The sequence below is a fragment of the Tiliqua scincoides genome, chromosome 3, assembly GCF_035046505.1.
Source record: "Tiliqua scincoides isolate rTilSci1 chromosome 3, rTilSci1.hap2, whole genome shotgun sequence".
In the NCBI taxonomy this organism is placed as follows: Eukaryota; Metazoa; Chordata; class Lepidosauria; order Squamata; family Scincidae; genus Tiliqua; species Tiliqua scincoides.
In genome coordinates, this window is record NC_089823.1 from 38484632 (window position 1) to 38509059 (window position 24428).

At 42.1% G+C, this 24428-nt stretch overlaps 1 protein-coding gene across 2 annotated transcripts in view; it reads left to right on the plus strand.

Moving 5' to 3' along the window:
• The first annotated feature begins 359 nt into the window (after positions 1–359).
• The window catches only part of ALCAM (activated leukocyte cell adhesion molecule), a 174629-nt gene continuing 150560 nt past the window's right edge, over positions 360–24428 (plus strand). For both annotated transcript variants that reach the window (XM_066619881.1, XM_066619880.1), the window contains exon 1: positions 360–710. In XM_066619881.1, the coding sequence (XP_066475978.1) occupies positions 623–710 (88 nt within the window). In that variant the 5' untranslated portion in view covers positions 360–622. The remainder of the gene's footprint in view (positions 711–24428) is intronic.

Below are 24428 nucleotides of genomic sequence, written 5' to 3' on the forward strand. Positions count from 1 at the left end.
GCCCATCAGCACTCCCAGGGTGCTTCAGCCCTTTTGCTATACAAGAGGAGCCCCCCAGCAGCAATTAAGTCCACACCAGCCAGTGCGCCTCCGCTCTCCCAGGGCACGCCTCCCCCATGCCAGGGTGCCCATCCCACCAGCCTGTGGTCCCACCCCCTGGCTGGCAGCGCGCGCCAATGGAAAGCCCCCTCATTCCTTCCCACCCCCCGACCCCCCGCTGCGCCCGCGGTCTCGCTCTCTCCAGTCCTACCCGCAGCAGAGCACCAGGGAAGCCCAGGCGCGGGGAGGCGGAGCCGGCGAGGAGCGGAGGGGCGCGTCCGGCGGCTCGCCCCACCTCCGCTAGCCGCTCTCGGTCCTGGAGCGCCGCTAGGCTGCCAGAGGGAAGCAGTCACCTGCGTCTGGCGCAGCCGAGCCGAGCCGCGCGCTCCCCTCGCCTTCGCGCGCTGAGCAGAGCAGCGCAGAGCCCCGCTGCCGCCTCTACCAGCCCGGCGCCGCCTCTACCACCTCGCTCCCCGCAGAGCTCGCCTGGAAAGTTACCACCTGCCGCGGGGGACGGAGCCGTGAGGAGCCCCTGCCCGTCCCCGGGAGTCGCCGTCCGCCTTGCGCTGCGCGGAGAGGCGGGATGGAGACCCCCTCTGCCGCCTGCCGCTGCCCGCTGCAGCCTCCGCCGCTGCTCCTGCTGCTGCTCTCCGCCCTCTACCTGCGGCCAGGTGAGTCAGCCAGCCAGCCAGCTAGGGGTTGCCCAGAGCCCTGGGCAGAGCGCTTGCCCGGGCGCTGGAGGTGGTGAGCCCTGCGCTCGCCGCCTCTTTCCCTTTCGGTATCAGCGGAACTTGAGCAGCAGGAAGTCTCTGGCGGCGGCTGCTGCTGCAGGTGGGTCTGGCTGGGGGGCGTCGCGCTCCCTCTGGCTCCCCACCAAAGGGGGGCTCGCGTTCTGGGACTGATCACAGCCTCTCCCTGGAGTTTCTTTCCATGAGGCTCATAGACTGCGGGGCTCAAGCCACCGAGGCTGCCGTCCTGTCCACACTTTCCTGAGAGTAAGCCCCATTGACTATAGTGGAGATTATTTCTGAGTAGGCATGCATAGGATTGGGCTCAGAGCCACACTTACATAGGAGTAAGCCCCATTGACTATAATGGGAGTTTCTTCTGAGTAGGCATGTATAGGCTTGGGCTCGGAAGCTGCCAACCTATCCACACTTACATAGGAGTAAGCCCCATTGATCATAATGTGAATTACTTCTGAGTAGACATGCATAGGATTGGGCTCTAAGGCTGTCATCCTATCCACACTTACATAGACATAAGTCCCATTGACTACTGAGGCTGCCATCCTATCCACACTTACATAGGAGTAAGCCCCATTGACTATAATGGGGCTTGCTTCTGAGTAGACATGCCAAGGATTGGGTTCTCAGGCTGCCATCCTATCCAGGCTTACATAGGAATAAGCCCCATTGACTACAATGGGACTTCTGAGTAGACATGCATAGGATTGGGCTCTTATGCTGCAGCTCTTGTGCTTCAGGTTGCACTCCTATATCCATTTGCTCAGAAGCACCCCCCTTCCCAATAGTGAGCATAGGATCCGGCCTCCTGGATTATAGCCAGTCTGGTATAGCGATGGTGTTCTCCCACTCCCCCCCCCCACAGCATTGTCTTATATGTATAGAATGCATTTCTTCCCCAAGTACACATGTATATATTTTTATCTCATCGGGTCATTTTAAATCTTCCCAGAACCCAATCCTATGCATGTCTACTCAGAAGTACATCCCATTATAGTCAAATGGGGCTTACTTCCAGAAAGTGTGGATAGGATTATAGTTCCAGTCAGGTATCCACTTACCTGGGAGTGTAAACCCTGCGTAGAATCTACTTCAGTAGAAATCTGTTTGGAATCAGGCTTGCTTGACTCTTTCAGTGTGATTCACAAGCCACACAGTTGGGGAACTAACCTATGTTAAATTCAAATAAATGCATACAAACCTGTCTTTTCAACCTGGCTTTGTTTCATTTTCTTTGCTTCTCCTCTGGGTGCAGATATCAAAAGCTTATTACATTTTTAGCATCTTTCCCTCTTGCTTCCCACCCACCTTTTACCATAGTGCAGTTTGTGGATTATTGCCTCTTTACTTGTCTGCTCGGGTTTTTATTGTGGAAGCAAACAAGATCTGCTTTCGGTGGTTGCCTGTTCCCTGAAGAATCTTGTAAGATTTGTCAGAAATAGAAAGGCTGGGTGGGTTTCCTTCTGCCTCTCTTTGAAAGTTGCCTTTCTGGTTGAGCTACAGACAGTGGAAAGCGGTGACCTCACCTATGTTTGTGAAGAAACCTACAGAGCAAATGAGAAGCAGATCCTTTGGGGAGGGGGATTGCTGGGGAGGGAAACGATGGTTTAATATATAGAAAAGGGAATAATGCGAGCAGAAGGCTAGTTGCCAGCTCAAAGCAGCTTTCTGAGGGACCTCAGATCTGACCATGAATTTCCAATCGCTAGTATCTGTGAGACCATTCACATGAACCCCTTCGATAAACTTGCCAATGTGTCTGTTTCCTGGCTGCTGGGGGAGCCTTTCTGCTTTTCTTCTCTGACAGCACCTCTTCGGTTCATGCTAGACTTTGCTTCTCTCTGTGTGTGAGAGTGATTTTTCATTCTGGTCTATGCTCAGCCAGCTCTCAGGATCAGTTGACAAAACTGGTGACAGGTCCCTCTGAATGAATCGAAGCATCTTGTAAGCAGCAGCATCAACCCCCAAAAGCCCTTCTTGTCATAGCTATTGCCGTTGGGCGATTTGAACCTTGAGTTTCATTTGTGTATGTTATGAAGCTTATGAATAGTCCTTGCCACCGCCTACAAAGGAGTGGAACGATTCTGTGTCACAAATTCCAATGGTAGCCATAAAACACATCTTGTTCTTGGACAACATGGTGAAATAAATGAAGTGAAGTTCCAGTCCTGTATTCTGTTACATGGGAGCAGGTCCCATTGAAGTCAGTAGGACTTGCATGACTGAATAGCCATGCGGAGACTTGTACTGTAAATGCACACGCAAAACACTTTTCAGTCGCTTCTTTAAGGCCACAGATATTGTGTTAGTGACTGTTGGCTTCAGCTTGCAGTCCTTTTATTCAGTGCTGCCTCATTAAAGTCATGTGGAACTCTATGGAGTGTGTGACTTGTATCCAAAGTTGTATCAGTTTGACTTGTGTTGTTATTTCTTGAATTTCATGGGGCTTTGGCGGTCGGGAATATTAAAGTCTGACTGAAAGAATCTGGGTGGTTTGGTTTGTAATTTTTTTTTTCCTATTTAGTTGTGAATTAAGCAGAACTAAAATCAAGGGAAGCAAACTGTGTACTATGTTCTTCTTTCAGAGTGAAGAATGTCTCATTATTCTTGTAGAAAGAGCGTCAGCCTGTGGTGACATTTTGTATTGCTCTAAGAGAGAGAGGCTTTGTATGCCTCCCTTTAGAGGCAAGACAGAAGTGTTGCAGTGAATTCACTGTCTTCAGTCACTATACTGTGCATCTTGGAAAACTCCTCTATTAACCATTTAAGGGCCACTTCCTAAATGGAAAGAGACTCTCTGAGAATGCATTTTTCTCAGGCATTTATTTCTAGGGCAATTCTAATGCCCTGACTTGAGTTACTAGGTTGAGGTTCCAATTCCTATGAATGCCATTAAGTAGCCTTGTGCCAAAGAAATTACATTGGAATTTTCTGTTACATTGTGTTATTCAGCACAGTATTTTCCTGCATTTTCCTGAAATAGTAATGGTATTGCATTTGTAAGAAAACTAATTAACAGTGAATCATGAAAAGATAGGTAGAGCCTCTAGGTAACACTTGTGACAATGCTTAGATCTAGACTGGAGTCTTATGAATGGTTTCTTGGAGTTAATTTCCATTTGTTGAATATTGGAATTTAGTTCCAAGAAGAATATATAGAGGATATCTAGTGTAAATAGAATAATAGAGAACATGAAATTGAGGTATTTGATGTAATGTAATTCCTCTGGGTCACAATTCTTTTTTTTAAACAAAACTTACAGTAGTTTGCAGAATTTTTCAAATTACTGTCACAAAATCTTTTGGGTAGTCCTTGTGCTCTGCCTGTTATGCTACAGGGTTAATTTCAATATATTCATAGACTTTCAAATACAAATCAAAACATAATTTTTGTATTCTTATGCAGGATAAGTTGCTTATTCCTCTTGACAGAATTTTGCATTCACTTAATTGCAGACTGAAAAAAACAAAGCTTCAGTTTTTGTACCCTTAAATAGGTTAATTTATCATGAGTAGCTGCATTGAAAGCAATCCTTTTTAATGGCAAATCTATTTGGACGAGAGATTGGCAATCCTATGTTCGTTTACTTGAGAGTGAGGCCCTTACAGCACAGTAGGGCTTAGTATCGAGTAAACATTTATAGAACGGGACTGTCAGATGCAGGAAGTGAATCCCATTGATTTCAGGATAAGTGTGATTAGACTTAGTGTTGGGAAATGTTAGATAAAACCCGATGCTTTAAGAAATATACAACTCAGGTTTGTTTCAGTTGAATACTGCATCATCATACTTCTTCAGACTTTCCAATACAAGCTGAGACATGCAGCACAGTACTGTAAATGCAACAAAATATAGCAGTGTTTCTCAAACTGTGGGTCAGGACCCACTAGGTGGGACATGAGCCAATATCTGGTGGGTCCCCATACATTTCAATATTTTATTTTAAATATATTAGACGATACTACCATGGTATGTGACCGCATTTGGGGATATGTTATAGATCTGTACTGTACAGGCTACTATGTATATACTTTTAACAATGATAGTGAATGGAACTTACTCCTGGGTAAGTGTGGGTAGGATGACAGCCTAGGGTTGTTAAAAATTTTCCTGCTTGATGATATCACTTCTAGTCATGACATCACTTCTGGTGGGTCCTTACAGATTCTCATTCTAAAAAGTGGATCCCAGTGCTAAATGTGTGAGAACCACTGAAACATAGTATTGTATGGTAGCTGAAGCAGATTTTTGAAATTGATTTTTTATGCTTATATTTTCATGAAAATTTGTGACTGCTGCCAATTTATTATTTAAACTTACTTTTGTTCAATACTTGCTAGTACTTGCTGGACAGCAAGTGAGGTGCCTTTTTTTTTCCCTTGAATGTCTGTTGCATAAAGAATAACAGCAGTTGTGTTTTTTCATAGATGTTGAAACTATGGTATATTATGTAGATGTTGTATGCCTTGTGCGATGCAATGATAAGGAGTGTGATAAGGAGGATCTGAGTAAGTCCCAGATCTAAAACCCACCTTGCTTCATGACCCTAGGTAGACCAGTATTCTCGCCTCCCAACTCACACAGATTTGGAATGTTAGGATAACAACACTGCCCTGCCTCAAAGGGTTGTTGTAAAGGTAGTGTAGACCAATTTGCATATTTGAAAATCAATTTCTTCTTACAGGAGTATTTTGAAATTATTTTTGTAAAATGCTGTACAGTATTCATTTCTGAATCTTCCACTTTGAAATGTTGTCTGTTTGGTTCTCTTTTTCAGCTTGATCTAGTACTAATATGATGAAGATGGGCTGCAGCCTTGTTGAATTTGTTTCATTGTGTTAAACTATGTTGTTAGCTGCACTTTTGCCTGATAAGAGCTGGATAAAATTTTTTAAAAAAATTTGAGTGGCTAAACTATTTTCCCAATCTATTAGTGATTTAGAAGTTTCAGTACACTCACACAGTTTGGTCACCCCCAAAGGCTTCACTTCTTGCTTCAATGCACAGGGCGGTCTTCTGTGCATTAATAGGTGTGAACTTGAAAGCTGCCTCCACCATCGATATGAATAGAGAAACATGCCCACACAGAAACTCATGAGAGCATACATGCGGCTGTCAGTTAGGATGCTCTTGCTCTGACTCTGCCTCTTGTTAGTTCACATTTCTTATTGAAGACTTGTGCTTTTGTATTTTTTACTTTAGTGTTTGTTTGTTTTTAGATGTGGAACTTCTGGTGGTGCATGTTGGGCCAATGTGGTGGCTCCTGTAAATGTGTGGACAAGTCTATTTTCATCATCCTTCTGAATCCTCCCCATCCCTCCTCCTAAAAGCTGTTTAGCCAGAGGTGTGCTGTTTCATGTCCTGAATGATGATCATTTCTGGGTTTGTTTTTAATAACTGCAAATTTTCTATAAAGATATAACAGTGGAACAGGCTAGTACATATCAGGTTTGTAGATGTGGTTGAGGATTTTAATGTCACTTTTTTCCTTGTGTACTGTCCACATAACCTGTGCATAGAATGAAAGTAGCTAACTTCAAAAGAACCAATTTTAGTCAATCTTCCTTCAGTTGTGAAACGGACTACTGTATTTTCAAACTCACAGGTGTTCTGTGGGTTTGATGCAGAGGAGATAATGAGGTTTGGTTTGTTACCTTTTCATAAAAAGCATCTGCAGAGAATATAGTAACTTTATAACTTGTAAGCAGTGTTTAAAGGCATCAGAGCAGTTAGCACTGAACATGTGTTTGGTCACTGGGGGAAATCTTGCATACAACACTATGGATGGAGCAAGCCCTAATTTGGGATTCAGGATACTACATGAGGAATTATATGTTATGTAAGAACTCTCGGTATGAGTCTCTATGTTGCGTCACCTGTTTCTTGGAGTGGAAAAATGGCATAGAATTACTATGGTTAAAGATTAGTATTTGTGGCTCATGAACCAGAAAAGATAACTAATGCTCATTTAGTGAACATAGTATGATCCCCACTCTTCCTTGTTCCAGTGCATGCTGATCTGGTACTAATATGGCCGTTCTCTGGTGAATATCTGCTCAGTTTGAGATTAAATTGCTTCTTTTATCATATGTATAAGTTTCTAGACCAGCAAAACAGTATCTGCTTCCTCGACTGGTATTTCCTTCTCAGATAAGAAATATGCCTTCTCTTGGTTTTTTAAAAAGTGTTAAAATGATGGAGGGGGAGAGAGAGAGATTACTGCCTCAGGCTGTGTTATAGAGGTTATCACATGTTTTGAATGGTTCTATAATGTTTGGTTGAAAGCATTTAAAGTTTCTCAGTGGGTATAGCCAGGAAGTATTAAGCTACTCCCCAGATAGCTAATGAAAGGCTTTTTGTTTATTTTACTACAATTTTTCATATTATTTTAATAGCTTTATTCATTTGATGTTAATTACAGTTATGTTACTTCTTCTCCTCTTGCTGTTATTGTAAACCTTGTGCAGTTCTGCCTCCCAAAAGACTTTCAGGATGGTACTTATTGAAGAGCATCAGACCTTAATGTGAAGAGAACTTGCATGCAATTCATACCATTGATTTGTACAGACATACCATTTTCGATGAAGGCTTTACATCTAATTCTCACATTTCTTTGTCACGATTTCCAGTGTAAGCATTAATATCAGGGGGGGGGGGAACCATGCAAAATATGATAATGCTCCTTTCTGCACACATTAATAATGAAGGAAATGCACACACATATGGACAGTATGATTTTATATTCTTGTTCCCAAGTTTTAAGTTTCGTGAATTTGCATTTCATCTTCTGTAGAACTACCTCGTAGGATGGCTATTTACATATTGTTTTTAAACTATGCAATGATAATTCCTTACAATGTATGCCCATTATAGACTATTCTAAGCTGATGTGTTATTGCATTACAGTGCGCTAGATATTGTGTCGTATGTCTTAACAGTGCGCACTCGTAAACAGAATTAAGTAGTAGTATTTAATGAGCTTGGAAAGATGCAGGCTTCGGTAAGGTTTCTGTGTTGTATATGAAGACTCTCATGGAATTGACACGGTCCCTTTCATGGCAAGAAATGCTGTGCATGAGCAGTGGAGAATCCCAACACTGTGTGCACAATATATTTTATTCTTGGAATAAAAATTAGAGAGGACCACAGTGCATGGAGTTCTGTATTCGCATCCCATTTCTGCACAGAATCCTGTTTGACCACGACCAATATAAATTAGGTTTGAAGAACAAATCTTGCCTAAATCACTGGGGCTGGGTCTGTGATAATGAACTTTTGCATCAGTATATCTGCTGTGGACACCGTCATAGTGTGTTTAGAGCAAAGCCATGTTTTGTGACTTGGCACACATCATTTTTAGTACACCACCTCTAAACATAGTACTTGTCATAAAATAGCATGGTCATAGCATCACTTGTGTACAAAATCAGAGATACGTATGCCAATGTTCTTGTGTTTAGGATCCAAATCGATCTTTGTGCAAATATTCTGATCATAGGCCCTAAGGGTGGCATTTTGAGTAATGCTTCCATGAATGAAAGTTCGCTCTGAGAAGTGTTCCTTTTGTGCAAAGGGGGGTAGAATACTCCTTCCATTCTTGGACAGAACTCACTTTGATACAGTTTGCTTCTGTTCACCTGGGTGTTACTCTGGATTGCACCCGTTGATCTTAAATGCATTGCTTGAAAGCTAATCTCATTGATTTCACTAGAATGTGCCTCCAACATATGTTTGGCAGTAGTATGCTAGTCATTTATGGGTATTGCCCTGTTGTTGCCATTGAGATGATCCAGTCTTGTGCCACATCCTTCTTTTTTTTTAATCCTGATCATGTTACTCTACACAGGGAATTATCTTATTATTGCACTCTTCACATATGTTCAGAGTGTAATGGCTGGACTTGATTTACCTATTTCTTTGCAGATTGTAAGAGTGGAATGCTTAAACAACAATTTTGTGTTCTTAAGAAGTGAGGAATTTGCCAGCAGTCAATAAAAGTCCTTAATTTTTATTTCTTTGCTTTTAACCAAAATGAATAATTTAGGGGGTCTTTAATTGTAAAATGATTGCTTAATATCACACTTAATAGAGGTGTAGTCACACCAAAGATAAGTCATGTATCATTGCATGTGAAGTTCTTTAGTGCAGTAACTTGAAACATTTTGGTAAGAAATGTTGTTGATTTTAATGTGCCTAAATAGAAGTATGCTATTGTTTTTGGATTGGATATGAAAGCCTGAAGGCTCAATGTATTTCATATATTCTCCAGAAAGGGTGTTGCTAATCAGGTTTTGGGAACTTGGTGAAGGGACTTAAGCCTGCATGGAATGAGATTTTTCCAACCTGAAGGTCAAAATTCTAAGTCTGTAATTTTTGCTCTACATTACATTGCATGTAAGCCAGATGAACTGACATGAAGGTAACTAATAACATGATTGTTTCCTGAGGGTACAAAATATGCATCAACCTAGGAAACTTTTAAAGTATTATACATGAATTCTGGTTATGTGCAGGGAAAACAAATAAGGTAGTCTCTCTTCTTCCCTTTGCTGCCCTTCTCCCCTGAGGCATATAGCAAGGCTATTGCTGGATCAAGCTACTGGTCCTTGCCTGTATGACAGTTGGGTATTTTTCCAGATACATATTCTTAAGCTATAGGCTACAAAGAAGCATTTCTACTGTATAGAAAATGAGAATAACAGTGCAGGTTGAAGTAAAAATCCTAGCATCATATATGTACTGATGGGGTCTGAACGGGGTTGTGGCTGTCCAAGAAAAATTTCTTGGGATTGTAGTAATAACTAAGTGAAAATGTCAAATTCCATGTTAAGGGTTATTAGAAAAAAAGAACTGAAAATAAAATAACCTAAATTCTATTGGCTTATAAAAATCTGTGCTGTGGCTTCTTTGGAGTACTTGGAGAAGTCAGCTCACTCCTTCTTAATGGGATATTGCAGGGCTTGCAAAGGTGCATAATAAAACTGTCAAAATGGTGAAAGAAGGGTACTCGAAGTCCTTCAAGGAGAGGCTAAAATGCTTGGCGTTTTTAAGTTCTGGAAATATGACAAGAGAATACAGGAGATGGATAGAAAGTTATTCATGATTTTACATATTTTGATTTTTTGGTTTGGGAGTTGGACATGGAAGAGCCAGGTTCAAATCTGGCTTATCCATGAAGCTTCCTGGTTAACCTTGGAACAGTCACTATCTCTCAGCCTCGCTTACTTCACAGGGTTGTTGTGCAGACCAAAGGAGGAGAGGAACTGTGCTCACTACCTTGAGCTTCTTGGAGGGAGAGTTGTATAGAAATGTGAAAAATAGTGTTGAGAAAGTGGTTGGATTAAGTCTTTCTTTCTCATGATACTTGAATTTAGTGGATCGCCTGCTGAAATTGGTTGGCTATGGCTTCAGGGCAGACAAAAGGGGTCTGCTTTTCACAAAAGACATAATTTAACTATGGAATCAACTGCTGTAAGATGTTGATGGCCACCAGCTTAGATAGCTTTAGACGGAGATTAGGCAAATCCTGATGGATCAGAGCTGGTGTAGTACAGTGGCAATGTCACTGAGCTGTGAAACAGAATTTCCTCAGTTGGAGTCTGCAATGAATTCTTTAGGTGGCTTTGGATAAGCCACTCCTTTTGAGCGTCAGCTGCAGTATGGGGATATGATACTTAGCTTACAGGGATGCGTTAAGGAACATAAATAATAATAATAATAACAATAATAATAATAACAGGTATTTATATACCGCCTTTCTTGGTCTTTATTCAAGACTTTATTCAAGGCGGTTTACATAGGCAGGCTTTATTTAAATCCCTTATTAAATAAGGATTTTTACAATTGAAAGAAGGTTCTTTCTTTCAAGAACCACTACATTCAGGTGTTTCATTCCGATCTGGCTTCACATTCTGGCCTCCATCCTCCCACGCTCAGAGCAGATGGAATAGCTCGGCTTCAGCTTGTCAGCTGCTTCAAGGTCGCACGGTGCCGGTGGCCTCAAACTGGCGACCTTGTGGATGTTATCTTCAGGCAGACGAAGGCTCTACCCTCTAGACCAGACCTCCTGCCCGGAGGCACAATACACAACATGGAAAGCACAATACAAATATTAAGTATTATTATTAATCAACCACTGTCAACCCCTTTAAGATGAATGTAAACCTCTATGTTCAGAGGCAGTATGCTTCTGAATACTAGATACTGGGACATTTAAATGGAGAGAATTGTTGCCATCATGACCAGCTTTCGGACTTCCAAGAGGCATCTGGTTAGCCATTGCTGGAATTAATACAGAATACTGGGCCAGAGGCATTTTATAATGTTCTTGACAGTGGGAAGTCAAAACTAATAGTTTTGTATTAATAGTATAGTCCAAAACTAATACAGTTAGCCAAAATTGATGTCATCATTGTTTTATTCATGTGGTTATACAAATAGTGTGCTTTTTTGTTTAGGCTACATTTTGTAAATTATAGCTGTAATTAAGTGGATCTCAAGAAATTAAGTGAAATGGAATTGATGATAAACATGTTATTATTTCTATATTGACAATAAAGTGTATTGGAGATGAGAGAACCACTCTCTTTCTCTTAAATGGAAGTGAATTACAATAAACAGGTTCATCTCGGTGGTTGCTCACTTTCCTGAAGTGCAGATATTCATTGTAATCTTGATGATAGTTTATTTTTTATAGTTACTTGGAAAGAGTGTCATAAGTTTGCTAGTGAATAACCCAATGCTCTTTACCAGTGGTACTCAAACTGGTGGGCCACAGCCCACCAGTTTGTGTAAAGGTTCCCCTGTCCCTTTAAGGGGCGGGTAGACGGGAGAGGCAATGACGCAATCTCCAGGATCGCATCACTAAGGGAGGAGGAGGGGTGCTTGTACTTACAGATGGCCAGAACGAGCAACAGAAGAAGTCGGGAGCCCCATGCAGCCCTCCGCAGGCTTAGAATGTTCTAAAAAAGTGAGTGTGAACCACTTATGGTTTGTGAATGCAACCAGGAGGTGGTTTCATTCATTCTAAGCCTTTGGTCATCTATTAGTACAAGCACCCTTGTCCCCCTTAGTGCCGCGAACTTGGAGATCGCATTGCTGCCCTTGCCCCTCCCCCAAAAAGACTTACTTTGGGAGTAAATCTCCCAAAAAGTTTGAGAACCACTGCTCTATACAGGATGTTTTATATGATGATATGAATCTAAAGAACTACTTTATATGGTGTCAAGAGTTTGGAAGGCTCTAGGGCAGGAATTCTTAACCTGGGGTATCCATACCCCTTGGGGCAGTGGTACTCAAACTTTTCCGGCCAGTGGCTCCCTTGACCCCCGTGGCTGTTGGCCATGACTCCCTATCATGTTCCTGAGGGCTGGAAGTGACATCATTAAACAGGAAGTGGCCAGAAATATTAACTTTATTAAATATATTATAATATAATTATATTATAATAAAATAAATACATATTAACTATATTAATTTTAATTATATTAATCATATTAATTAAATGCAGATCTTAAAATATATTATTAATACATAGCAATATACATGCTTTATAAATGATCAGCTGCTGATCACTGTTGGAGACAGGACGCTGGAGTAGGTAGATTTGGTCTGGTCCAGGAGGACTAATTTTTAAAAACTTTGTAAGCATACCAATAGAATTGTTTTATCAAATGAACTTTGTGAACAACCATCTGACCAACATTACATGCACACACCCCTGTGGACCCCAATCCAACTAGTCATTTCTCCCATTCTCCTTGGATAGGACTGAACCCTTTATTAATTTAATGAAATTAAATTTTTGCAGCAGCTGGTGGGGAAAACAAAAATAGACCATGAAAATATATCAGAGCTGATAAGGGTTTGGTTAGGAAGCTGATTTGTCTCCTATACTAGGAGATGCACAGCTCAAGCCTATGCATGTCTACTCAGAAGTAAGTCCCATTAGAGTCAATGTGGATAGGATTGGACTGGCAATCACTTAATCAATGGCTGATAAGTATCCCCTTCAAATAGCAAGATTCATCACTTTAAAAATACAGCCTTTCCTCTTCAGTCAAACAACAAGATTAATAAATCACTTTAAAAACAGGACCCTTTTTCTGCTCCTGGTCAAGTGAAGTGTGTGCTTGTCTCTCCCTTCCCCCTTTGCCAACTGCATGGAAGCAACTTTAAGACCCCTGATGACTGGTAAAATAGGAAGCATTTTATTTGGGGAGGGGGAGGAAAGTGGGAAGGTTTGGAGATCGAAAGGGGGAAGTGGAAGAGGGAGGGGGTTGAAAAGAGAGATTTTGCTTTGATGAGAAGTGATCCCAGGCTGGGAACTAGGAACCAACCAGACAAGGATCAGCGAGAGTCAGGGACTGCAAGCCGAGCATACTCGGTACTTGTCAGATGGGGGTTGGAGTCGAAGAGCTTTGGAGACAACATGCATCGAACACAGAAGGCGGCAGCCTCGAAGTGAAGGGAGAAGAGGGCGGGGCGACGGCAGCCACTCTCGCAGCTGAGCAACTCCCATTCTGCTTTTTTAAAAAAAGCACAGACGATGGGTAGAAGACAGGCTTGTATTCTGCCCAGGGGTGTGACTGTATCACTGCGAGAGGACATCCCGCGCCTCCCTTTTGAGTTCCTGGCGCCTCCCTAAAGAGCTGCGCTACACAGTTTGAATAACACTGCATTGGGGGTATGGGAACCAAACAATAGGGATATGGTACTCGATCTCTGAACAATGAAAAAAAATGTTGTTAGATTAGATCAGGGGGCTCCAAATTCTAAGCCATGGGCTGGATCCGGTGTCCCACATGGTGTCTTCCCCACACAGCACTTATTGTTCTGTGCCGCAGCTGCTCAGCATTGCAGCTGGTCACCCCAGAAACTTGCACCGGGCAGCCACTTATCACCATTAAAATATGGATTGAGGCATTCTGTTCCTGGCTATCAAAGGGCTATCATCATCACCAGTAAAGTAAAACCAAGCTATTGGCATCTTTTGAAGTCATACTGCAACCTAACACGACTGGGGGTGATGATGATTTTGACAGACTGATGAAGGGAGTATGGGGACATATTTGGCAATACATTGGGGTCTGTAATTGTAAGAAGGTTAAGAACCCATTGTCTAGGGCAGCCATTTTCAACCACTTTGCCGTGGCACACTGGTATGCTGTGAATGGTCCCCAGGTGTACCACAGGAGTTTGGTGGAGGGTAATTTATTAATAGGACCATTGAGGATATGAGCCCCCCACCAACAGCAAGGTGTGCCTTGTCAATTGTCCAAAAACTGATGGTGTGCCTTGACAATTTTAGTACCTTGTCAGTGTGCCATGAGACGAAAAAAATTGAAAATCGCTGCTCTAGGGGATTTTTTAACTTGTCTTTTGAATGGCAGACTACATTTATAATTTGACTGTTTTAAAGGAGACTTGCCTTGAGGTATGGGAAGAATGCTGTTTTAGGATATACAAGTTATGTAGTTGTTTTATCTAGATCAGGGGTGCTCAATAGGTGGATCGTGATCTGCCGGTAGATCGCAAGGCAAAATGAGTAGATCGCGGAGTGCCGACCCCCCCCCTTCAGGTGCCTCTGGGAGGAAACGCCGGGAGTAAGGCCCATTGTACTCAATGGGGCTTACTCCCAGGTAAGTGTGGCTAGGATTGCAGCCTCACAGCCTAATCCTAGGCATGTCTACTCAGGAGTAAGTCCTGTTATACTCAGTGGGGCTCAGGGTACACCAACATACATTGTACACATAAATGTTATATGTTATGATGGCGCGAACATTGTAAAAAAAACTCTGGTAGATCTCCGGGCCTTGCTGGGTTTCAAAGTAGCTCTCGAGCCAAAAAAGTGTGAGCACCCCTGATCTAGATCAATATAATATAGATTCCTAGCAATACATAATGCAGTTTGTATTCTGGCACTGCAGGTCTCTCTCTCTTGTTGAATCTGAGGCTGCTGTGTGAAGAGTGTTTGGGAGTGATGATTTCAGCTGGACAAATAGCATATGTGGGGAAAACACCTGTCCAGGTGCCAATGCTGGGCTCCTTTTCTCAGTAGACTGCATTTAAGTTAATTAAACCAAAAAACAAACAAAAAGTAATCAGTCTAAATTTCCTAACATAGTATGTAATTTGACTCCTGGAGTGCACTCTGTTGCAGATTATTATGGAGTGTTGTCTGGGTACAGAACCGAGACAGTGACTTTGCAGTGTTGATGCGTGCATATTGTTGCGCTGTACTAGCCAATCCTGTTTGTAAGCACAGCACTTTATACCAGAATAAGCATTTTTGTGCAGTGTCAAGCTTATTCTGTATTTTAAATATGAAAAACAGTTTAATGGTTGAAAATTGTCATATTTTCCTATTTGGCTCTGTAAAAGATTGCCTTGCTAAATCATGGTGGTTTTGAAGGTTGCTTTCAGGTTTTTTTGGTTTGTGTTCATGGTCATTTTACTGTAGGGACATGACATTTCATTTCAACCTGCAGCGTGAGACTTTCTGCCTGGTAGAAAAACTGATTGCTGCTTTTTTAGTTTGGAATGCAGAGCAGCCTTTGGTTGCTAGAATTTTGCATAGTCTGCCCCAATATATTATTTTCCTCATTTCAGATAATGGATCCATTGTTTCCATATACAACAAATTATCTTTAAGGTCAAATTTTCTTTAAGATTATCATTGAATAATCTTTCATAATGTCTGCAGTTAAGTTCATAGTCTTACACATGTAGCCGAGGCCCATTGGCATCGCAGTTAAGGTTAGTTATTTGACCTCACCTCTATCAATTGGCCAATTGGCTATTGCTCAAGTATTGAAAGCGTAATTTATTGGAATGTAACAAAGGGGGCCACAATTGAAACAAGTTAACTATTGTTATGAGTTGGTTGTCTTGAAAATGTTGCCATAGAACTGTGGGTCTGGGACCCACCAGTGAATAGTGACCCAATATTTGCTGGGTTGCGAAACTGACAGGGCAAGTTAGGCTAGGCTCATCAAAGGTTAAACAAGCTGCTACTGGGAGGGGGCACTGCTGCCCAATCACCGTTATACCTACACCCCTTGGCATTTATAAGTCAGTCAGCAGCCTCTAGGGCCTTTAAAATGTTTGAGAACCACTGCCATAGCAAAATATGCATATGAGTACAAGTGACTGAGTAATTTCAACCAACACCAAAAGATAGATACTCTGCAACTACATAACAAAATTCCAAAGTGACCACACCTTTTTCACTCAAAGTAGACTCAAAATAGTTTAAAACATGTGGTTTTTTTAAAAAAATATATGAACTGCAAATTTTCAATTGCTAGCCTGGATGCTATTGTTCATGCAGATAGACACTAAGTATTTCCAGATTGTCCGTGGATGTGAATAATCATCTGTTTTACATCTGGGGTTTAATTTTCTTTTATAATTATGCAGTGGAGAATATTATATTAGATAGAATTTCTCATTTTAGTTACAATCACTTTATTTTATATGCCACAAATCAAATATTAATTCTCTTTTTAGACGTTTTCTCTGGAGTTGCATAATATTTTATTTTTCTATTTTATTTTCCTGATTAGCAACAAATGAGACATGTATTTCGACTTTAGGAAAACGAACCTGTATTTGCAGTCTTCTGTAATTTTTTTAATGCAGTACATATGTCTTTTGAACAAATAACGTATGGTTTACAACCCACGTTTTCCATTCTGCGAGATTAATTTTCCTCCCATAAATGTAATCTTCTAAATACCACTTGAATGAAATACAACTGAATTTGTTTTTAACTGACTTGCAAATATATTCCAGGGTAATGAACAGTATTTGGAAATGTATAAACCCAACGAGGCTCTGAACTTGAAAAGTGGTATCACAAATAATGAAGGCATGATCAAGTCCATTACGTGTTCTGCACCTACATGTGGAGGATCACACAGTACCCTTGCACCCTAGTCTATGTGCATATAGGGTTTATAGAAGGACTGGGACATCTTTGTGTGAATCTCCTGTATCAACTTCCAAACCCTTCTCTGTCTTAGACACTGCAGGTTATTCATGATCTGGAGCATGATTAACTTGTGTCCGAGTGGAGTGGTTTGGATGGAAATATGCAAGATGTTCGCAGACGTCCCATTCCTCCATTTGCCTCTTATGTGTGCACATACAGTGCAAGCAGCAGAAAAACAAAACTATGTTGAGCCAGCCAATGGAAATCCACCATGTATAAAATCTACTCACAGCAGATGGGATCATCTGCAGGGCTCCTTGATTAATGTGAATGCCAGCCTGTATGCTTAATGAAACTCAATGAATTGAAATGAAAACTATATTTTCATGTATATGTAGTATATGTTGTGGAGTGACACCTAACATGTGAACCTAGTGAGTAAAATGTAGTTGTGCCCTGTTAATCTGTAAGAACTAATTCAGATACTTCAAAAATAATACAGGTTAAGTATCCTTATCTGGACGGCTTGGGATGGGAAGGTGCCTGCATTTCATATTCATATTTCATATTTTGGAAGAATTGCATAAATATCATGAGAAATGCTTCCTCTTGCTCTTTTCACTGTTATCCATATGGGTGTCTGACATTTTTCAACAATGTCTGTACAGTTACACACCACAGAGTAGGGGATAGAACTTACAGCCTGTGCCTGCACTGTACATGGAAATGCACAAGACCTTCTAGTTTTTAAACTAAAAAATAATTACAGATGTGCTCCTTGTGTTCACATTTCCTTTGTTCACACTTTACAAGTGCTTGTGAGTAGCACTGCGGGGGGGGGGGGAGTAAAAAAGGTTTTGGACAAAAATGTCTGGATTTTGTAGTAGTCCAGATTTCAGATGTCCAGGTAAGGGGTATTCTATCTGTAGTGATAATTCATGTTAAGAACATAGGAACAGCCCCACTGGATCAGGTCATAGGCCCATCTAGACCAGCTTCCTATATCTCACAGCAGCCCACCAAATGCCCCAGGGAGCACACCTGATAACAAGAGACCTGCATCCTGGTGCCCTCCCTTGCATCTGGAGTTCTGACATAGCCCATTTCTAAAATCAGGAGGTTGCGCATACACATCATGGCTTGTAACCTGTAATGGATTTTTCCTCCAGAAATTTGTCCAATCCCCTTTTAAAGGCATCCAGGCCAGATGCTGTCACCACATCCCGTGGCAAGGAGTTCTACAGACCAACCACACGCTGAGTGAAGCAATATTTTCTTTTGTCTGCCCTAACCCTCCCAACACTCAATTTGAGTGGATGTCCCCTGGTTCTGGTGTTATGTGAGAGTGTAAAGAACATCTCTCTATCCACTTTATCCTTCCCATGCATAATTTTGTATGTCTCAATCATGTCCCCCCTCAGACGTCTCTTTTCTAGGCTGAAGAGGCCCAAACGCCGTAGCCTTTCCTCATAAGGAAGATGCCCCAGCCTAGTAGTCATCTTAATCACTCTATTTTGCACCTTTTCCATTTCCACTATATCCTTTTTGAGATGTGTCGACCAGAACTGGACACAGTACTCCAGGTGTGGCCTTACCATAGATTTGTACAACGGCATTATAATATTAGCCGTTTTGTTCTCAATACCTTTCCTAATGATCCCAAACATAGAATTGGCCTTCTTCACTGCTGCCGCACATTGGCTCGACACTTTCATTTACCTGTCCACCACCACCCCAAAATCTCTCTCCTGATCTGTCACAGACAGCTCAGAACCCGTTAGCCTATATGTGAAGTTTTGATTTTTTGCTTTAATGTGCATGACTTTACACTTACTTACATTGAAACACATCTGCCATTTTGCTGCCCATTCTGCCAGTTTGGAGAGATCCTTCTGGAGCTCTTCACAATCACTTCTGGTCTTCACCACTCGGAAAAGTTTGGTGTCATCTGCAAACTTAGCCACCTCACTGCTCAACCATGTCTCCAGGTCATTTCTGAAGAGGTTAATCCTGATGGGAATAGTTTGTCTGTGATAAAAGGACTACCAGGATAGGATAGGAGGACAGTTGAATAAAATGGCTGATGAGGAAAACATTTAGTTATGCTTTTGTTGATTTTTTGCAGAATAACTAAACTACATGAATTTTAACTAACTTGCCTGAGTCTCCTTTTAATCATGTTTTGAATATTGAAAGACACGAAGTTCTTAAACACTAGCTGACAAATTCATGGCAACATAATATAAACAAATGCACATAGCTCCAGAAATCTATCTTGTTGTACTGATTCCTTTTTTATTTTTTGCTATATTAGTGTCATTTATTAGGGTACCAAGCTTTGTGCTTGGCATTTGTCATGTAATACGTGTCCTATCCTTTTCATTTGGATGGTGGTTTACTAGATATGCCCTCTAAGTTTCGGTTTAAAAAACGTTATCGTATCTCTGGCATCCAGCTATGGGAATTTCCTTCCCTGTCCTAAATCTGTAAACCAAGAAGATGTGTCATGGAAACACACAAAATGTCGCCTGCCTCCCTCTGGTCTGCATAAAGATACCTGAAGCCAGCACTGGCACAGCACCTTTAGCTTGCGATTGGCAAGATTCATGGGGTAAAGGGTTGAAAAGGAAAAAAGAGTGGGTGATTACCAGGCTTGGGTGCTGGTTAGTACTGTGGTTCTTGAGTAGCATCTGGAATGGAGGTGGCTTAACTCCTCCAGTAGGTCAAATGAACAAATGCAATAGCAGCAAGTCAAATAGGTGAATGAGGGAGAAAAGGGATGCCAGGGGCTAGTCACTCAGTTTTCTATACCCTTTTCTTCTGCAGAGTCCAGGGCATCTGTGATGGGTTGAGCTGATCAAGGAACTTCTTCTGTGACCTGATTGTCCTTGATTGCTCCTTCCCAGCCCCAAATGGGACTTGGTTTGGCAAAGATGTTCCAGAGAATCTCTGGAACAGCCATTTTCAACCACTGTGCTGTAAAAGGTCTGCAGGTGTGCCATGGGAGTTTGGGGGAGGGTCATTTATTAGTACGGCCATTGGGGGATGTGAGCCCCCCACCAACAGCATTGTGTACCGTGTCAATTGTTAAGACACTGATGGCGGTGCCTTGACAACTCTAGTACCTTGTCAGTGTCCTCTGGAGGCTAGTTGGCTTCATTAGCATGGATGCCTTGATTGAACTTGGCTTTGGAGTTGGTGATTGGCGATACTCTTAGGATTGGTGATACTTTTCTTGTGATGCTAACAACTTGCTTGCATCAATTCAGGAAGTTCCTAGGAGTTGGCTTTTATTCACAGGGTGAAATGTGCTGTGCAAGCAAGTTGCAGCTGCCCATGGCATTTTCCAAAGGCCAGGCTTCCTTCAAAATGGCCTGATGCAGGCCCTAACAATTAAAAGAGTGTCCTTGACTAGGTCTGTGGGATCTGAAGTCTCTTGCCATCAGTTCCGCTCCAAGTCATGCTACTGGGCTGGACTGTGCTCTCCTGCAGGCATGTGGCACCGCGTACCCATCTGTATAGTTTTGTCATGCTTCTTGCATCAATCGGAGAGCTTGTTAGGTAAAAACTCAATGAGTGAATTGCTTTTTCTGAAAATATCAACCAGTATGCAATCTCTATTTGTGATGTTGGTTTTCTAATATCTGTTTCACATAGATGGACACTGCTGTCAGTCAGTGACATTGCAATCACTGGTTGGTTTGCACTCTGGTGACATTCCTGTTGATGACTTTCCATCACAAGGTCCACATCTGGATAAAGGTTTTAACTACGCCTTGTTTTGTTCTGTTCCCCTTGGCATTCTTGTGAAGTATTGAGAATACTAAGATAATATTTCTGCCTTCTCTCCCACTCCTCTTCTTTTATATCCCAGTTTCAGTTCCTTCTTTTCCTTCTTATGTAGTGTGACTCTCAGAAAACCCACAAGACTTCCCTAATGTCTCAGGCCTGCTGATTCATGAACATAGTGACAAGAGTGGAAGAGGAAGTAGGTGTTTGTGTGACAAGCAATCCAGACATGTGGTTACTTCCTATGTGTTTTTTCAAGTCATGTCACAGGAATCAGTCCTATTATGCTTCTAGGAAGTGTTACTCCCCCACCCCCATATCTGTTTCAGATGTCTTGTTTTTAGATAACATTTACTCAAAAATTAGGCAGTGCAGGATTCAGATCAATTTCTTTCCTGGCTCAGTGCATTTGGTTAAGTGCTCATGATATGAATGATGCAGCTTAGTGGCTGAGAATTGAAGGTTTATTTGCTTTGGACATTTTTTCATGAGTGAGAATGGAAGAAGGATGCATTTTAAACTGCTCAGCTAGGAGTATGCAATTAACAGTTTTTGGCTGAGAACATAACTAAAAGGTAGAAAATGAGTCAGTACAAATTGCTACGATTATCTCATCACAGTTGTTTTATGTTTAATTAAGATACAAAGAAATCCCTTAACACAGATTTGTAGTTCGGTGGCTGCTTTCAATGAGACTTCTGTGAAAGACATGTATTTACAGATACTTATCTTTATTAGTTCTGAGATCAGCATATAGTTAATTAAATGCACGGGTGTTGGAATTTGCAATTTTTTTGTTTGGGCTTTTTTTTGTCTGCAGTTTTGTCATTTAATTCAACTATATTGCCATTCATATGTGATTATGCCATTTTTTTTCCTCTAGAGATGCTGCAATGTTCTCTGGTGTTAAAGTATCTCTCTGCTTTTTTTCTTTTGGGGGTGAATGCCTTGGTTTGGTTGAGTCATCTGGAGCATGTTGCTCCTTAGTCAGCTTGTGCTGTGCACCTGCTCTCTGGTTGTGGAACACTCTGGCCTGAGTGGTCTGTGATGCCTAATAAATTGCTTCTGGACATGCTGATGGACGCGGTGGTGTAGCTGGAGGGGGGGCAGAGCACCCATGTGAAGTAGGCTCAGCGAGTCAGCCAAACAGCCCCTCCCTTCAGAGCCATTCTTGGTGGGGGGGGGCAAAACAGAGCCATATGGCTCCATTTTGCCCCCACAGCTGGGAATGGCTCCAAAGGGAGGGGCTGCTTGCCCACCACGCTGAGCCTCCCTGCCATGGGTGCTCCACCCCCTCCAGCTACACCACTGATGGACGGTCTTGTTTTGTAGCAGGTTATGGTGTTTTCCATCTCTGACAGTGTTAACAGTATGGCATCTTTACAATATAGTACATTGAGAAAACATGCCACCTTGATTCAAGGATATAACCATTCTGGCTAGGCAGTTTGAGAAACTCATTGAAATCTGTGTGATCTTTTCTGTCTCTGTTGAGCTAGGGAATTTTGGAATTGCTGTCTGGCATGTAGAAATGATGACTCAAATCAGTATAAAAGAGACTATTGTAATTGGTCGTTCAGTAATTTGGAAAACATGCTACACTTTTACTGAAGAGCTCTTGTTGGTTGGCATGAATTCTAAAGGCTGCAATTTCCAAAGTGCTTATGAATAATTGGTGTCCCCCTGGAAGATGTGTTTTTGTCAATTTTGTCATGTGTGCTTCAGTCAGCTGATGAGATCATCCTTGCACATGACCAGTTCTCTCTGCTAGTCATGCTGAATTTCAGTGCAGTACATTTGCATGTGGTCATGCCTGCTTAGAGTGAGACCAGCCTGTATTGATTCAGAGTTGCCTACTCTTTCCATGCAAGGACAGAGTGGGTTGCACTATAACAGCGATTTTCAACCAGTGTACTCTAGCACACTGGTATGCTGCGAATGGTCTGCAGTTGTGCCCTGGGAATTTGGGGGAGGGTCTATTATTAGTGCCATTGGGCGATGTTAGCCCCCCATCAGAAGCATAGTGTGCCTTGTCAATTATCAAAAAGCTGATGTTGTGCCTTGACAATTTTAGCACCATGTCAGTGTGCCCTGAGATGAAAAAGGATGAAAATCACTGTAGTATAGGAAGAAGAGTATGTCCTTTACCTTTGTGTGTGTGTGTACTTTCCTTGCAGTGGGAGATGAGGTTGCGTTGGAGAGAGAAATCCCCTTATGTAACAGGGATTTCTTAGATAATGTTAGGCACTCATTTCTTCCTGTATTTTGTCTTTCATTTGACAGCCTGAGCTCAATACAGCAGAAGTTATTCAGTACAGAAAGAGTAAACAGATTGGGCAATGTCACTGTCTCTTAAAATATTTCGTAAGGGTGATGCAACAACAAGCTTCTCTGACTGCCCTGATATGTAGTGGCCACGTCTTTTGACTTTTGTTGGAATTGTATCTTAGCTACATGTTCAGGCAAATTGGAATTACTGTATTTGGACTCAGACCAACTAGTGCTTTCATGTCTTGCTAGCTAGATTGTGTCTCTCCTGCTGTGCATTCCCAACAATCGAAATTATTTCCACACTCTGTGTTGTCCCAAGTCTTCCTCTGCTTGATCAAGTATGTGGATTATAGAACTGAACCACCAGACAGGACATCCACCACATCTGAAATGATTGATGCTACTGTATTAAGCTATTCAGCACTCCCTGTACCTTACTTACTACTAGTTCTCAAGTGTTATGGAGAACGAAATAATCAACCTCAGATGTTACCATCTGATTTTGAGGTCAGCAGGCTTTGAATTTTTGCCCCCTTCATTTTGCAGTGCAGCTAGCAGTTCTTAAGTCTCCTTTAAGGACCAAAATATGTGATACACATACATTTCTTTCCCTTGCTGCTTTAGATTTTGTATTGAAAAGTAGCTCTGAAGGTTGGCACTGGAATGAGTAATTAGGCAGAAAAGGGACTGCTAACCCCTTTCCCTGTTTGTTCAGGATTTTCCTCCCAAATTGTCTTTTTTTTTCATAATAGGAAAAAATTGAAAGTAGCTGGAAACATTATTCAGAGTTGACAAACAGCAGGATGGGACAGCATTAAGTAGCACTTCCACTCTTGTTCTCCTAGTATCTGTTTTTCAATGTCTAAAGCAGGGGTCAGCAACCTTTTCTGTATAGGGTCTTTTCTGTCTTTGAGTGGATTGCAGGTCGTAGTGAGTTCATATGCACACACTGCCCCTTAACTTCCAAAACAGGCGAAGGGTTCAGCCTTGGTAGGAAGGAGAGGGGCCTTTCTCCCCAAACCTTCTGCCCCTCCCCAGGGTAGTATTCCACTGCAAAATGCAATGGTTGCCTGAGCAGAATGGAGCTTCTCACAGTGCTCTGGGGCTCATCTGTTACCCAGGATGGGTTCACAATGGCATACTCAGCCTCCCTGGACAGAGCCCCTTTCCCTCTTGGCAGCAATTAGTAAACTGGCTTCCTCATGTCCCTCTCATGCTGCCAGCATTCCTCTCTTGGCTCTGCCCAGGAGCGGACTGGAGCCTGGATCACAACAAACAGAACGAGTCATCGGAGATTGTATCAAGCACCACTGGCATGGTGGCCTGTGTGCTGTGTGTCCCAGGGCCATGGGAGAGGACTGGCATGCAGCACCCCTGCCCAGGAGCTATTTGTGCTGCTAACACACCAAAGTTGGCACATACTCTTTGCTGTTGGGAATCTACTCACCTGTACTCCCTGCAATCCCACTTGTCCTCCAGCACTGCTGTAACCCCAACTCGGTGGGTGTTGTGCCTCTTGCAACCCAGGAAGTGCTTCTGTTTGTCTCCCAAGCAACTTGGCAACATGTGCTTGTTGAGAAAGCAAAAGGCTTATAGGCTGGATGATTTTGGGTGGTGGGCTGGATCTGGCCCACGGCCCATAGGTTGT